At 41.9% G+C, this 16873-nt stretch overlaps 2 protein-coding genes across 4 annotated transcripts in view; one reads left to right on the top strand and one right to left on the bottom strand.

The window, feature by feature from the left end:
• Nucleotides 1–16378, top strand: part of trim25 (tripartite motif containing 25) — a 48800-nt gene extending 32422 nt beyond the window's left edge. Inside the window, exons 5-12 of one of the 3 annotated variants that reach the window (XM_028818837.2) lie at nt 6538–6591; nt 8406–8444; nt 10790–10831; nt 11102–11155; nt 11263–11313; nt 12962–13012; nt 14424–14471; nt 15760–16378. In XM_028818837.2, coding sequence (XP_028674670.1) covers nt 6538–6591; nt 8406–8444; nt 10790–10831; nt 11102–11155; nt 11263–11313; nt 12962–13012; nt 14424–14471; nt 15760–16292 — 872 coding nt within the window. In that variant the 3' untranslated portion in view covers nt 16293–16378. The remainder of the gene's footprint in view (nt 1–6537; nt 6592–8405; nt 8445–10789; nt 10832–11101; nt 11156–11262; nt 11314–12961; nt 13013–14423; nt 14472–15759) is intronic. The other 2 variants (XM_028818838.2, XM_028818839.2) reach the window with 2 other exon arrangements.
• dgke (diacylglycerol kinase, epsilon) overlaps nt 1–16873 on the bottom strand; it is a 521693-nt gene that overhangs the window by 378470 nt on the left and 126350 nt on the right.

The raw sequence follows: 16873 nt of genomic DNA, 5'->3' as shown, positions 1-16873 counted from the left end.
AAAGGGGATGTACAGCAGGGAGCGCTTGATGGGGCTAATATTGAACTGTCCTTGTATTAGCCACCTTACAGTTTAGGAGGGTGAGCGGAAGCAATTGGCCCACTTTCAGCGTATCTGGTCTAATTTGCTACACATTAGTATTTCCAGATGTTTGAGTTTAAACAGTGATGAGTTATTAATCTTAACAAGATCCAAAAGAGTATTTGGCATTAGCAGCAATAATTGGCTTCTAATTAAAACCTGAAGTCACTCTGCTCCTTTGGGGCTGAATCAAAGCACCATTGTTGCTAGCGGTGTGATTCTGTACCTGTGGTGGTGGTGGTTCCTTTTGTTTCTGTGAATCTTCCCCTCGACCCTCTTCTTATGTTTTGTCTGTGCTGCAGAAGAGAATACAATCCGGCAGGCCGGTGAACAGAAGATTTATTTTTTTCTCCTTAAGGTACAACCAATGAGGAAACCTTTTGTACATGTCATTTGTCACATAATAGAGAAACAGTAAAGTCCAGTTGGATGTGCTCCCACAATCCACAGATTAGAAAATCAGCTTTGAATGTTGAAGTCATTCCTTATACTTCAGCCTCAGTCAGGTACAAATTACGGTATTAGATGTGTGAAAATTTCAATTAGAATGGAAGTGGTGGTTTATAATATTATTAGGTAGATATTACTGACTAATAGACATGTGCAGCACGTAAGTTATTTATTTTTCTTGCTGTAGGAAAGGACAGAATTTTAACTGCGCCTCCCAGGAACCGTCTCTGTTAACTCTGTTAATCAATTATTGGTATATTTGTCTGGTTGTAATTGATTAAATTTGGTACGGCTCCTACTTTATTTACATTTCTCTGTGGCAGGAGGCGGGTTTCCTGTCTTTAGTAAGGTAACTTGAACACACTCATTGTAAGAAACAAAATAACATTTATTGGTAAACACAACAACATCCATATTACTAACCGAGAATGGTAAACCGGATGGCATGGACGCAGGTACACGGCGATGGGACCATGAGACGTACTGCGCAGGCGCATACAGCGCACGTCTCATAAGCCGCAAGCGAAGTCGTATCCACCGCGCACGAAGGAGTCACGGCCCAAAAACAAAAGAGCTCAACTGACGTGAATGAGAAGTGAAGCAACAACGCGCCCATAGCTAACAACTAACGACACAGCCACACAAAAAAGAGGAATCTGCGCTGCAGCCCAGATTCAAACGGAAGAGGCTATGGAGGCCCCACAGGTCCACAAAGATAGTACAAAAGGCAAAGGCGCCTACACAGCATAGTGAAACCCGACATAGTACGGAAGGCGCAGGTGTCACCGCCATATTGTGAGTGGCACTACTGCGGAGTGAAGTTAGGAATAATGTGCTGCTTGGGATTGTACAAACCGCTGAACGCTTTACACCAAATTCAAACACAATACAGCTCAACGATACAAACACGAGCCCACCTGGATAAGATCAATGAACGCAGGCGCCTACAACGCGCGTCTGAAACTGCGGAAGCAAAGCAGGCACGGGCTCAAAACGAACGAGCTCGACTGACGGATATACAAACACGAGCCGGCATGGATAAAATCAATTATCGCAGGCACCTACAACGCGCGTCTGAAATGCCCCGGGCAAAGTGGGCACGGCTCCAAAACGAACGAGCTCGACTAATGTGTTCCAGGATACCCAACGCCGGGGGTAGGCGAGCAAAGCGAGCAGGGGGCAGAGCCACCTTGTTTATTTCTATAGCACATTTTCATACAAACAGTGTAGCTCAAAGTGCTTTACATGATGATGAAAGGGAAAAAAGACATAAGAATTAAACTTAGGGAACACTAACACAGAATAAAAGGTAAGGTCCGACTGCCAGGGAGGACAGAAAAAACACAAACAAACTCCAGGCAGCTAGAGAAAAAAAAAAATCTGCAGGGGTTCCAAGGCCTCGAGACCACCCAGCCCCCTGTAGGCATTCTACCTAACATAAATGACCTCAATCAGTTCTCATGGAAGGACTTGATGGTGATGGTCATGTGGACGTCTGGCCTTTAATCCATCAATGTAGGGACATCACGGTGCTTTGGTTAGGTGGTGGGGGGCGCAGATCGTCACCACAGAAAACCAGAAAAAGAACAGAAGAGAAAGTAGGGGTTAGTACGGATTTTGGAGCCACCATGAATAGTAATGATAATTGAATATACAGAGCATCAGGATTAAACTAAAATGAAGCTATGAGAAAGCCATGTTAAAGTAATGTGGTTTTAAGTGCTCCACTGTATTAGCCTGGCGAATTTCTATCGGTTAGCTATTCCAGATTTTAGGTGCATAACAGCAGAAGGCCGCTTCACCACTTCTTTTAAGTTTAGCTCTTGGAATTCTAAGCAGACACTCATTTGAAGATCTAAGGTTACGATTTGGAGTGTAAGGTGTAAGACATTCTGAAATATAAGATGGAGCTGAGATGATTGAAGGCTTTGTAAACAATAAACAGTAATTTAAAGTCAAGTCTAAATGACACGGGTAACCAGTGTAGTGACATCAAAACTGGGGTGATGTGCTCGGATTTTCTTTTCCTAGTTAAGATTCTGGCAGCTTCATTCTGCACTCGTTGCAATCGATTGATGTCTTCTTTGGGTGGTCCAGACAGGAGTGCGTTACAGTAATCTAGCCAACCGAAAACAAAAGTGTGAACTAATTTTTCAGCATCTTACAATGTTAAAAGAGCTCTAACGTTTGCTATGTTTAAGTGAAAAAATTCTGTCGTCGTAATCCGATTAATATGTGATTTTAAAATTCAGGTCAGTTAGTTACCCCAAGTTATAGAAATATGATATCTGTATATTGACATATAAGATGGAATGCAGACAGGCTCTCTCAGTTATACGTTTGTCTAGTCTGTCTGTTCATTTGCTGTTTTGGAGTTCTAATTTATGTTGGCACAGATAAATAGTTTTACCATACCCAGTATTTAAAATTGATGTCCGATGTTGCTTTGGGTTTCAAGTGAAAGGTTCTTCTTGCCATGGAGTGCACTCTTTCGCTTTGCTGTGTGCTCCTTTCTTTCTTTGTAGTGTGCTGATGCTTTCCTTAGTTAGGCCCTTTGCTGTGTCATCTGCAACTTCATAGGGAATAGCATTACTCTTTCTGGCACAAGAGTTTAGATGCTGAAGTTTCCTTCATGAAGTTATGGCTGCCTCTCGGTGCTTGGTTTGGCAGATTGGATCTTCGCTTTCATCTCCTGAGAAAGGGAGCAGCTCATCTGCTTTGGTTGTAGAGCTAGAGGTTGTTTCAGATATTTTCAGTTACTTTTGGGTAGAGTCCTCAAGGAATGACCCGGCCCATGGCAGAGTGCCCTAGGGATTCCCCAGAGAGTTTTCTCAGAGTTCTCTTGAGTGTGCCACCAGAGAGAGAGCAAGAGAAAATCTTTAGAAAGGTGCAGAGAGTTTTAAGGGAATGTGACTTTTTTCTTCTCATTGAATTAAAGTCACTTCCAGTTAACAGTGTGTCCTTATAGGCGAGTTGTTTTTCCTTGAATTATAGGTCCATTTCACACCACCTGCCTCAAGTCTGCTGGGGGGCCTCAAGTTCAATTCTGATTCACACCTTTTGTTATCCGATGAAGTTGGGTAGACCCTGGTACATCCTGGAGTCCAGTCACTTAGTTTGGAAGTGGGGGAATGTGCTTCTGCTAAATCTTGCTGCCTTAACAGGCCTGGTGTACCGCTAAAGCCTAGCAGAATGGGCAATGCCCAATTTGCCCTACACTGCAACAGCTGCCGTGCAGGACCCCTGAAGAAAATGCTGCTGTATTGAAGACCACACTCCTGCACACTATCATCCTTGGCGGATTAGGTGTGTCTAACATTTCCAGAGCTTTTGGAAACATGAAATTATGGGTTCTGCGTATATGGTACAAAATATACTTTTATCATGTAAGGTATATATTACATGCTCAAGTGCTGTTTTCAGAATAACTTACTGAGCAGAAAATGTTGGCTTTGTATACTGATGGAAAATTTCCCATATTTAGTTTTCCTTGAACTTTTTTTCTGTTAATCACCCAAACGGGGGAAAAACATTTTGTGATACCACGTATCCGTTTCCTTTTCTGTTTTTTTTTTTTTTTTTTTTTAAAAAAGGACTTTAACCTTTTTTGTTTTGTTCGGGAAGCCTCATTGCAGCAAAGGCCAAATTACGCATCAAGCGGAGATGAACTTTATCCATTTGGGACAAGGAGAACAAAGTGTTCAGTAGCTGCATGTAAACACTGCCGCTACATGTGACAAGTGCATTCGCCTGCTGTTTGTCCAACACAAAATTCTTTCTTTTCTTGGATTGCATGGTTTTTGTGCTGATGGCAGATTTGAATTGTATAAATAAGGAGCTGAGCAGTGGTAGTCGTAATAAGCAGTTTTGGTGGGAGTGGGATTGGGGTGGGGGGGGGGGGGGTCCATCCAGGTAAAGTCTGGAGTGGTGCCAGTTGCCAGTCACTCCACCATATTCAACACAAGGTCGTCTACATACACACAGGACTCACTGTTGCCAACACTAATAAAAATGAGGGTGCTCTCGCAACACATGAAAGCGGAACTGTTTTGGTTATATGCCACTCACTAAGCAAACCATGTCTGTCTTTTGCTGCAATTTTTCTAATTATTGAGGAGCGACCTCAATAGCCTTGATAAATCCTGTGGCCAAAAAAAGTGGCAATTTTGCCAACACTTTTACTTCAGTCACTAGATTAGATTAAAAAAAAAATGTAGTAAATATAAATCAATGTGGTATTTATTAATGTATAACAATACAGAATAGATGAAAGTATAGGGTAGCCCATGAAAAAATGTCCCACCTCCACCGAGACGAGAATCGATCCCATGATGTTGCAAAGTGTGTACATGAACGTGTTGAAACGGGCAGCGAGATGCATTGACGCACAAGGAGATCACTTTTCGCATCTTCTGTAAATATGAGTACCAAATTGGATTATTTTTTCTCTCTTTCGTCGTCCACCCTGTATAATAGAAAATAGCTAAGTCTGTATATAAACCGTCCTAAAGCTTACTGAACATCGGAACTGTCTGGGAAGCTTTTGATTTAGTGACAGGTGTTATTCCCAGGTAACCTTTGCTGACATCCAGATAACCTTGTCTTGCATCTCTTGAACTCTGATGTCGCTTCCTATATTGCCCTTCTGTCTTTTTGGTCCCTCAGACAAGCCATACTTATGTTTGTATCCAGCAGGGAGCAACTTGTTCCCAGGGGTTGTGTTCTTTCTTGAATGTAGGACATACACGAGCCTGCTACCCGTCACTTTCATAACCATGGTAGAAATAATCAGACGAGCAATATGGTACAACAAGAGAGATGTGTTTAACTTGCTTTAAAATGTAGCTTCCACCCCGAAAATACAATGTGTAATCATTTATACAGGGTGGTCCAGACCTAATTATGCAACTGTTCAACTGACAACCGGCTCCCCGCCATTTTGGAATGCAGGGCAGGTGGTGCCATCTATCTGCAACAAAAGCAATTTTAAGTGAAATCTCTATGTGCAGGGCAGGTGCTGTAAATTCTCTACGTAATAAACGTAAGTTATAGCGTAATGAAAATTGCATATTTAGATCAATGACTATACATACACATCCAGGTCGGAGACAAGCCACATACCGTTGTCATTCAGTTCTTCAAGGGGATATGCTAATGGCTATTCCAGTCTGGTTTGGCAGGGTGGGGATAACATTGGTTAGCTTCTAGCTTTGTGATGGATTCTCGCCATTATAAACACTCACATATTTACATATTCATTGAATTTGATACAAATCTTGCCAGGTATGGGCAACTGCTGCCAGTTATTTCTGGACTGTTCCCAAATAACATCTTCCCCTGTTCTAATCGCTCATGGATTCTGCAGACAGTGGCCCTTGGGTCACTCTGGCCATTTATTGGTTCAGCACTGTCATGTCATCTGCTGTATCTCCGTCACCTTATTAATGGCTTTGAAATAAACTTCACAGACTACAGTGGCACACTTCAAACCTATTACTACAATGTTAAAATGTACACACTGGGGTTTCAGGACACGTGACATTGCACACATTTGATTGGCTGTCTTGTCCTGATGAAGAATGATTTGGATCAGAGTGATGTTCCTTCCTTTCTCAAGCCGTAGACTAATTCTGTCATTTCTAGTCCTGCAGTGTCCATCTGTTCCCCGATTTTATAAACTTATGTGAAACAGGTTCTGTGGCGCACACTTGCCTTCTTTTTCCTCTGTCATTAAGTTGTAAACCAGTTCACACAGACTTGTACAAGAGAGAATACTTGCAAGGCCTATAATTAAAGTCCTGTTCACTTCTGTGGTTCGTTTGAGCAAAATAATTTAAAACTTAATATAATCAGTATGTAGTTCAAAAGTGGAAGATACTTTTCTTTTGAACTCTGTAGTTTTATTTCTTTTGTGAGGTACTCTCCTGTCTGTGCAGAGAGTAGTACATTACTATTGAGAACAAGTTGGTCAGACTGAGCATTTACGTCTGCTTTCTCTTTCTTCAGCTTTCAAGGAGCCATCTGCAATGAATGTCTCTGAGCCGAGTGTTAACCTGCCAGGTAAGTGGAAATGCCCATTCTTGCTACATCATTGGCTTCCTTTCAGAGATGTCAGAAAAGACCAATACGATACATTTGTAAATGATGGCTGTAGCGGTGATCACAAGAAGACAAAAGAGGGCAATAGAAGGACCTCCGTTTCAGAAAAAAGCATTTAAACATCAAATTCCTGGAGTGCTTTGTTTTGGTTTTTTTTTTTTTCCCCCCAGATTATTCAAAGAATTGAAGGGGAGTTATGCCGAGGCATTTGTTTTCCTTCAACATTATGCCTTGACACACAACTAGAAAAGTAAAAGTACAGAACAAGACTGAAATTCTGGCTCTGTCTTTCTAGTCCTTGTTTGTGTCCATTTTGCAAGCATTTTCAGGACTCTGTGCTGCTTTACCTTTAAATCCAAGTCTGTCAGTTTCCTGCCTCTGTAGTGTGATAGCAGGTTAGACTGTTGTAACGAATCTTGCAGTCACTGCTCACATCAAAATATTTGAAATGTTCAAACTGTTTTCTTGTCATCGTTTGAGAGCACCTTTCCTGAACGTGCAGTCTGCTAATAAAGGAATGTTTGCTGAATTAGATGAAAGGTGGTTTAAAAAAAAAAAAAAAAAAATGTCGGTTTTTAATACAATAGCTTTACAAAAAAAAAAAAAAACAAAGCAGTAATGTTCATACTGTATTTGTGTGTCTGCTAATATCAGTACAATATTGTTTGCTTTTGTTTTACTTGACTGCAGTTTTGTGGCTTATGCTGTAAATTTAATTAGTTGTCAAGCCAGCAGTGTTTTGCTCTGTTTGGAACATTGGCAGGACATCCGTACAGCAAAATTATTAAAGAAAATAGAAAATTGTAGTTTTAAAATAAAATCACGTTATTTTGGGCCAGTGTTTTGAGCAGGGGGGGGGGGCGGTCATGAGGTCGCTGGAAAGGGGTGTGTGGCGCTCCCGATATCTATGCAAAAGGACGAAGGTCCAAGTCTTTAGGGTCCTGGTGCTTCCCGTCTTGCTATATGGTGGCGAGACATGGATGCTATCCAATGACCTGAGACGAAGGCTGGACTCCCTCAATGCTGTGTCTCTCAGGAAAATCCTTGGGTATCACTGGTTTGACTTTGTGTTGCTCACGGAGTCCCGAATGAGGCACGTTACCTGCATTGTGAGGGAGCGTCAGTTATGGCACTATGGTGCATTTCCCAGAGGATGATCTGGCTCGTAGGATCCTCATTGTTGGGGACCCGAGTGGCTGCACCAGGCCAAGGGGTCACCCACGTAACACCTGGCAACAGCAGATAGCCACTTCCAGAGGGTAGGACTGGGCCGCGTGTCTGCCGGGGGGGGGTTGCCAGCCGGGATCCTGAGCTGTTTCGTCGTATAGTGGATGTGGCAACCACTGGTACCAGTGCATGCTCCCCAACTTGACTTGTTTTGAGGGAAAAAAGATTATGTAAGTATGGGTGATTACTGGAATACATATAAACTGGGTCGGACCTTCCACACTGAAGTGAGACCTGGCTGGTGACTTGAGCAAAGCAAACCTCTAAAGACAGAAAAAAACAACAGAGTTAATATTTGGCCTAAGCCAGGAGTTTTCTGCGTTTTCAGAATTTAATCTGAGTGCTGCTAAAGTGTTCATTGTGTAGACGGAGATTCTTAAAACCAGTGCGGCGAGAATGGCGAGCGGCATCATAGGCTGACAGCAGGAGTGAACAGCACTTTGCATAGCAAAGCAGAATTTAAACACAAACTTCAAGTGACTTGAATGTCACCCAGTGACGGAGGGTGCATTATCTATCATTAAGGTGTTATTTTCATTTTTATTTAGTGCCACTCCCCATCATCTTTCAGCCTCCATTAAGCTTTGGTGAGTCAAACTAATTTGACTGAGTTTATTTTTTCACTTGTATATCAAATGAACTACTATGTGATTCCATTCATCTTTTTTTCCCTCCAACTTTTGTATTGCATTTTGAACTTTCACAATGAATTCCACCTTACTCTAACTGCTGAAATCAAAAGTGCTCAGGTAATTCTAATAGGGTAATGTATTCTTCCAAAATGATTCACAACTTGATTCAATTCATTATACCTGTTTTTAATTATTAAAAGGTGAAAGGCTTCTATAAAACCCCACAAAGGCTTCACTGGCCTGGCCAGGCCTTCATTGTCTGCTGGGAATAATCTTCCCCCTGTTGGGCAATCCCTACTAGCATGGTCTGCCTCAGGCCTAAAAGGATTACTGGCCCCAAAATAACCTTGCATGTCTCTAAATTGCTCAAGAGCCCCACAAGAGGAGGGTAACCGTAAACCTTGGCTTGTGCACCGAGGCTCCAGTGGTGTCAAGAGTTGCCAAGCAGGTAATAACCCTTAATCAAGTCCCAAATAACAGTGCAGTAATGGGTAACCCAAGACCGAAGAAAAGTAATCAGAAAATCCAGCAGTAAGGTAATCCTTGTTGGACTGGGTGGCAGTTCCTCAGTGGAGATTGACGGGTGGCCTCTTCTCTTGGGATCCACCCACAGAACACATCTGTGTAGAAACTTATTTCAGGTTTACCACCATCCATCCATCCATTTTCCAACCCGCTGAATCCGAACACAGGGTCACGGGGGGTCTGCTGGAGCCAATCCCAGCCAACACAGGGCACAAGGCAGGAACCAATCCCAGGCAGGGTGCCAACCCACCGCAGGACACACACACAAACACACCAAGCACACACTAGGGCCAATTTAGAATTGCCAATCCACCTAACCTGCATGTCTTTGGACTGTGGGAGGAAACCCACGCAGACACGGGGAGAACATGCATACTCCACGCAGGGAGGACCCGGGAAGTGAACCCAAGTCCTCAGGTCTCCCAACTGCGAGGCAGCAGCGCTACCCACTGTGCCACCGTGCCGCCCTCAGGTTTGCATAATTAAGATAAACTATAATAAACGTGAAAAAAAAAAAAACCCACTAAACAAAAAGACAAAAAAGAAGCAAACAGGAAATGAACTGGTAGTCGCATAACAATTACCTCAAAGTACAATGAAAGATTCACATCCTTTTGATAACAATAATATATAATTAATTATAAATAAAGGTCATGATACACTTGGCTTCCTACACGTATTAAGTATTTTCACAACTCTAACATGCATTTTGACAGTAATTCTTATTCATTCATTACTTTTCTGAATATTTTTTTTTTTTTTTCCCCTTGTGGCTAACATGTTTGGATACATCATATAATTTTGTGTACTACTTTGGTTTTGGTTTCTTCAATATTTCAACTTCTGTCTGTCTTAAATGCCTCCTTTTGGTCCTCGCAGTCCTTCTGGGACTGTTTTATGAATTTCATTTTTATAGACCTGAAATGAAGACTATAATCTCCAAAACTAATAAATTGTTTTTGATTTTGCTTAAATAATAAGTAATAAAAAGTAATGTATTGAACTTACGGGTTCACCTCCGGTAATTGAGGGTGAGGATAATTGGGGTTGTACTGCACTTTGTTTTCTGCTTATTAAGGAGCTAATAATTAATTTGTTAATTTTTGAAGAATGGGCGTCTCACTTGATGGTCGGTCTGTGGAGAAATTTATTTTAACTTGAGCTTTGCATGAATAACTTGTTTCATTATCCGTTTTGGTCTGTTTATAAATGCCCAATAAACCCGTTGATATCCACCCATTTATTACCAGATCTGCTTCATTCAAATGAAAGACAATCCAAGCAGCATCAAGTGCACCCAGAACAGACAGGGGACACTTATGTGTACACACAGACACACACACACATACACACAACTAGCCATTTTAGAGATGCCACTCATATGTTTGGAGTGTAGAAGTAAAAACGCAGCATTCTGATCAAAGCTCCACAGACACCAAGGTGTACCAATTCAACACGGTTGAGACAGTTAGTTTCCAGGGCTGGGAACTGAAGGAAGTCTGATGGAGTAGATAACCCTGCCAAGCTATGCCCCTTCTAAATTCTCTTTAGGTGCTACTTACAGTATCCTTTTATTTAAGTTCTTGACTCATGTTTACATTATTTACTGTATAGAATATGTAAAATTTCAACCCAAGAAATCCTCCTCTCTTTAAAATATCCTTTAGGACCATAAGAATGCATTTTGGAAATCAAAGACCTTGAATTTTGAAAAGCTTCCCCCCTTAGGATTTTTAAAAATATACCCTATAGTTTCCTCTTTCTGTCTTTGACAGGACCCATACTGTCTCTTCCATCACAGCCACTTGTGCTACCAGGTAACATTCTTGGCTTCTTAAATGTATTAGATTAACAGACTTTTGTACAGGTGACTGTAGGTGATCTGTGGTTTCTTATTAGAAAAGATGACCAATGCTTAAGGACTACATAAAGTACAAACAGAAGTGAGGGATAAGAACAGTTTACCTTGGTCAGGGATTTATTCAAGTTCTATTTTTGTAGTGGCAGCAGCCTTTGTGTCCCAGGACACATACTTATGCTCTTTTTTTTAATGTCTCTTCCATTTTTTTTAATGTTTCTTATAATAGGGAAGACTCAACCTGATGCTTATAAGAAACCAGCGCAAAGCAAACAGAAACAAAGTAAGCAACTGTTACATTTTGTGTTTTTTTTTTTTTTTTTTTCCTGGAAATCTAGTCAAATCATTGCTTACAGGTTTTGCTGTTCTTTTCTGTTCTTCCTGTTGCAGAAAAAAATTCGGATCAGAAACCGGCAGAACCAAAAGAAGCCAAGAAAAGTGGTGGGTTTCACTAATTGCTTATCTTGTTCCTAAAATTTTAGTTTACTCCAAGGCTGGTTTGGAATTTCACAGATCACCAATTTGCAAGGTTGCTGCGAGTATGTATGTATGATTGGTATGGGTAAGTGGTAACAATTATCGCATCATCCATGCTGGATACTTTTATCTTCCGATTTCAGTGGTTTAAAGGATTCCTCTTAAAAGAACTGCGGTCTTGAAAGTTAGTGGATTTTTAGTTCCCATTCCCAGTTTTTATAGTCTGCTCATCTTGGATATATTTTTTTGAGACGTTCTTCGTCCCCTTTTCAGTGGCTTCTTCTGTGCTCCTAAAATGCTCCACCTGGGGAAGCAGAGAGAATTATTATAATTGTATAGAATTAGTGTAAAGTTTAATTTATCATGTAGAGATTAGCTTTTTGGTGGTAAGTTTTGAAGTGTACTATGCAGAATAAAATGCGCTTATGTACACTCATCAGCCACTTTATTAGGTACCCCTTGCTAGTGCCGGGTTGGACCCCCTTTAGCCTTTAGAACTGCTGTAATTCTTCATAGCGTTGATTCAACAAGGTGCTGGGCACATTCCTTTGGTCCATATTGACATGATAGCATCACACAGTTGCTGCAGATTTCTCAGTTGCACATCCTTGATGTGAATCTCCCGTTCCACCACATTCCCAAAGGTGCTCTATTGGATTGAGATCTGGTGACTCTGGAGGCCGTTTCGAGTCTAGTGAACTCATTATGTTCAAGAAACCAGTTTGAGATGATCTGAGGTTTGTGATATGGCATGTTATCCTGCAGGAAGTATCCATCAGAAGATGGGCACATTGCGGTCATAAATGGATGGACATGGTCAGCAACAATACTCGGGTAGGCTGTGGCATTTTAAATGATGCTCAGCCGGTACTAGGAGGCCCAAAATGTGCTAAGAAAATATCCCCTACACCATTACACCACCACCATCAGATGAACCGTTGATACAAGGCAGGATGGATCATGTTTTTGACTCTTGGACTAGGCAACAATTTTCCAATCTTGTTTTGTCTAATATTAGAGAGCCAGTGCGAATTTTAGCCTCAATTGCCTGTTCTTAGCTGACAGGAGTGGCACCCGGTGTTGTCTCCATCTGCTGTAGTCCATCTACTTCAAGGTTTGATGTGGTGTTTTCAGAGATGGTTTTTCTGCATACCTCGGTTGTAACGAGTGGTCATTTGAGTTACTGTTGCCTTTCTATCAGCTTGAATCAGTCTGGTCATTCTCTTCTGACCTCTGGCATCAACAAGAAAGCTGCCATTCACTGGATATTTTCCCTTTTTCTGACCACACTCTGTAAACCCTAGAGATGGCTGTGTGTAAAATTCTCAGTAGATCAGCAGTTTCTGAAATAGGCAGACCAGCCCGTCTGGCACCAACAACCAGGCCTCGTTCAAAGTCACTTCAATCTCCTTTCTTTCCCATTCTGATGCTCAGTTTGTACTTCAGCAGGTCGTCTCATCAATGTCTACAGGCCGAAATGCATTGAGTTGCTTCCTTGTGATTGGCTGATTAGATATTTGCACTAACAAGCAGTTGAACAGATGTACCTAATAAAGTGACAAGTGAGTATAGATTGCAATTTACAGTGACTTCTTTTTTTGTTTTTTTAAAGCATCTGCCAAGAAACAGCCCCAGAAAGAGCCGGTGTGTGCCCCGAGTCCAGGTAAATCAACGGCCTGTTTTTCTAAATTTATATGTTGTGTTACCATGGACAAGAAGCCATCGGCATCTTTCTTCATCAGAAGCATTGATAGTCGTGAAACAAGAATGGACCTCAGCTAGCGAGCAGACAAGGGAGTCTTTATAGTCAGAACGTCAGTTTTTATTTAAAATAGACAAGCAAAACAGCTCAAGTGTGCAAACAGTGCATACTCAGATGTCCATAAATATATAGTTCAAATAAATAAAGCCATAAAAATCCATGCCATAAAACTTGGTGCCCTGTGTGAGAATAAATATTTAGAAAATAAATGCTTTAAAAGCCCAAACATTGGAGAAGTAAAATCCTTTTTTACGTTCTCTTGGTTTTGCCATTCTTTCCATCCACATCAGGAAAAGTTCACCGCATCCTGTCCAGCCATGCTAACCTGAACTGCACTGCCACCAATTTTGCTGCAGCTCCCAGGGCACCATGCCATTCCGTGGATGCCACTTACATTCTGCTCCACAGCCACTTTTCCAGAACCTTTACACTGCCCTCTGTCTGGCTCTTTGTTTAGTGGTCAGCCAAGCCGATGCTGCCCTACCTCTCACTCCACTACCTGTCCACCCAGAGATTGCTCTCTGTTTCTCTCTAAAGACAACTCGCCACTGAGATGTCCCGCTCCCTTTTATTTTGCTTAACCTGCTGATTCCCGCTTTTCTTGATGCCTGTGGTGTTGCTTATGTGTGTGCATCTAAATTGTGTTTTGCACAGTTTGAATGCTGCATCCATGTGCAAAAGGCAAATAATTTGCCGGTCACTACAGTCTTGTGGTACGTGCTGTGGCTGGCAGTGTTACTGACCCTTCAAAGATTTTTTCCATGATGCGCACATGCCCAGTGTAGGTGTACATCATTTGCATTTCTGGTGGTTTTAGTGTAGAAGAAAATACTTTTGTAAATGATGTGATAATACTAGTGTGGATGGAGATCCTTTACGTTTACAAATGTCATTTTTAAATGAAAATGTAATGGTGTGGAGTAGATGTAGCCTTGGGCCATTTGAGGCATTTTAGAATGTACGACTGTGCGGGTCAGTGTTGGTCATTTTCTTGGAACAAAATGAAGTTCTAACTTTGGATGTGGCATGATTATGAGGCAGAACTATGCAAACACCTCTGCGATTCCCAACTCTACTGCACCTTACCAAGGAGACCAGGAGCTGGAAAGACTTGGTATACGCCAGTTAACTTTGTAAAAATTAAATAATGGGATATGGCCCTGATTTTAGCCAACTCTGGCTGTCTGTCCTGTACATTTACAAATTAAAAATAAAACCTGTAAATGTTAAGACATGAAGAATTTAAGTAAGTTAGATGAGAGATTTCATATGTGTAATGTTTTTTCTTTCTCTCTCTCTTTTATGTGCAAAGAACCACCAAAAGGATGCCCACCTACAATGAGGCACGAGCTCCTTCAGTGTAAGTTTAGCTTGTCATTAATGTCATCTTAACCCTTAAACCTCCGGGAACCGGCTATAGTCCGTTCCCAGCACGCCGGAGCTAATCAGTCCGTGCTGCTCATGACCACTGGCGCCCCCTACGGCACTGCAGCCTCACTGTCCCTGGGATTCGGCCGCTGCACTAGACAGGCCTGCAAGCATCAGCGTTGGCCTCTGTGTGTTTGCGTGCAACCAGTTCAAGCGCAGTTGGCTCTGTGATTTACTGAATTTCATCAATGGTGTCAGTTGCACCTTGTACATATAATAGATTGTTTTTATGGTTTTTACAGTTCATTTGCAGTGTGTAAAAGTGATCAATGTTGCAGTAATTGTGATGCTCTTTGCATTAATAAAATGTGTTCCATTAAAATTTCACTTTTTCTTGAATTGTGACATTTCCAGAAAAGTATTTGGGATCCAAGGGTGCATTAACCCCCCCAAGTATGTGGCAGTTTAAGGGTTGAATGAGTAATGTCAGTTTGGCGATGATGCTTGGATGTTCATGGAGTCAATGGGGGCTCTCGAGAGACTTAGCGAGGAGTGTCTGGGCTTGCGAGTGTCCTGATCCAGGCCTTTAATGACCTCTTAGGCACAGCCATCAGCAGTGTGTCTGTCTGCGGAGAGAATGTCGATCACATCGAGAGGTTTACTTACCTCAGCAGTGGCATTCATGTCTCTGGTGACTCTTCCTATGAAGTCAGTAGACCCATTGGGAAAGCACGGGGGGTCATAAGGTCGCTGGAAAGGGGTGTGTGGCGTTCCCGATATCTATGCAAAAGGACGAAGGTCCCAAGTCTTTAGAGTCCTGGTGCTACAGAACAAGACTGAAATTCTGGCTCTGTCTTTCTAGTCCTTGTTTGTGTCCATTTTGCAAGCATTTTCAGTATTCTGGGCTGCTTTACCTTTTAAGGGCGGAGTGGTGGCTCTGAGCAAGAACGTTAACCTTCAGTTTCTCCAGGGGCGCTGTACAATGGCTGACCCTGCGCTCTGACCCCAAGGGGTATGCGAAAAATTTCCTTTAGGACGAAAGTACAAGTCTTTTCGAGTCCTGGTGCTTCCTGTCTTGCTATATGGTTGGGAGACATGGACGCTATCCAGTGACCTGAGACGAAGACTGGACTCCTTTGGTACTGCGTCTCTCCGGGGAATCCTTGGGTACCACTGGTTTGACTTTGTCACATGTTCCAAATTGGGTTTAGAAAATGAGTGGATGGATATTTAATGAGAAACGAATATGTGAAGATTCTGTCTTTTTTTTATTTTATCAGATTCTTCTACTCTTACACTGGATTTTAAAACCGCACATCGGAGGATCGGCCTTTCAGAAAACTGCACCATAGCTTCAATATCTGATGATCAGCTGGCCTACCCTGAAAGCCCCGCAAGGTTTTCCGTTTGCTCTCAGATTCTGTGCACAAAAGGATTCTCACAGGGACGCCATTACTGGGAGGTGAAATTGAGCTGCAGCAATTTCTGTGCTATTGGCATTGCATACAACAGCATAGACCGTAAGGGCGCATCAAGCAAGTTGGGGAGGAATAAGGAGTCCTGGTGCGTCGAGTGGTTTAACGTGAGGGTTTCTGCTTGGCATAACAACCAGGAGATTGTCCTGCCCGCTATCAGTCCATCCCGTGTTGGGGTTTTCCTAGATTGTGAAGAGGGCTCTGTGACATTCTATAACATTGCAGACCGAGCCACCCCCTTCCACAAATTTGCTTGCCAGTTTCAGGAGACCATCTACCCCGCTTTCTGGCTCTTTTCTAATGGCAGTAAGATAACTTTGTGTAAATTGGCTGCCTGAGATCAGCGTCTCACTTGGTACGCCACTCACAAAGAGTGAGAAGCCAAATTATGGCACAGGGCAATAACGTTGCCAGTCAAGAAGAAGTAATAATAGAGTACATTTATTAAGACAGGAGCGTAAAAAATGAAGTGGGCTTTTTTTTTTTTTGGTAATTAGAATTTATACCAATCTTCTTTTACTTAACTGAGATGTTGATAAATCAGGGCAGAATCATGTGGGTGTGTCAGTTTAATTTATGTACTATGACAGTAAATATAAAGCACTACGATTTGTGTATGTCAGGTAGAAATCAAAAGTATCAGTAGTTTAGTTGCTACGACGTTCAGCTGGTGAAATCTTCAGAAATCACTTTTCAGTTTTTGAATCCGTTTCACAGGCTGGTTCAGAATTTAAAAAAAAAAAAAAAAAAAAAAAAAAAAAAATAAGCAGGTACAGTGCTGGACCACATCACTACCATTTTAGTGTATACCGACCTTCAGAAGAATGTATGGCATCCTAAATAAGCTTTGGATTTGGTGCCTGTTTGGAGATGTTCATGAAGATGGGAAGTCTTGATAAGTAGTGGAGGATGGCTTCTA

This window comes from Erpetoichthys calabaricus, chromosome 14, assembly GCF_900747795.2.
Source record: "Erpetoichthys calabaricus chromosome 14, fErpCal1.3, whole genome shotgun sequence".
Lineage (NCBI taxonomy): Eukaryota > Metazoa > Chordata > Cladistia > Polypteriformes > Polypteridae > Erpetoichthys > Erpetoichthys calabaricus.
The sequence above is the reverse complement of the archived record's forward strand: the minus strand, read 5'-3'. Positions and strand labels throughout refer to the sequence as shown.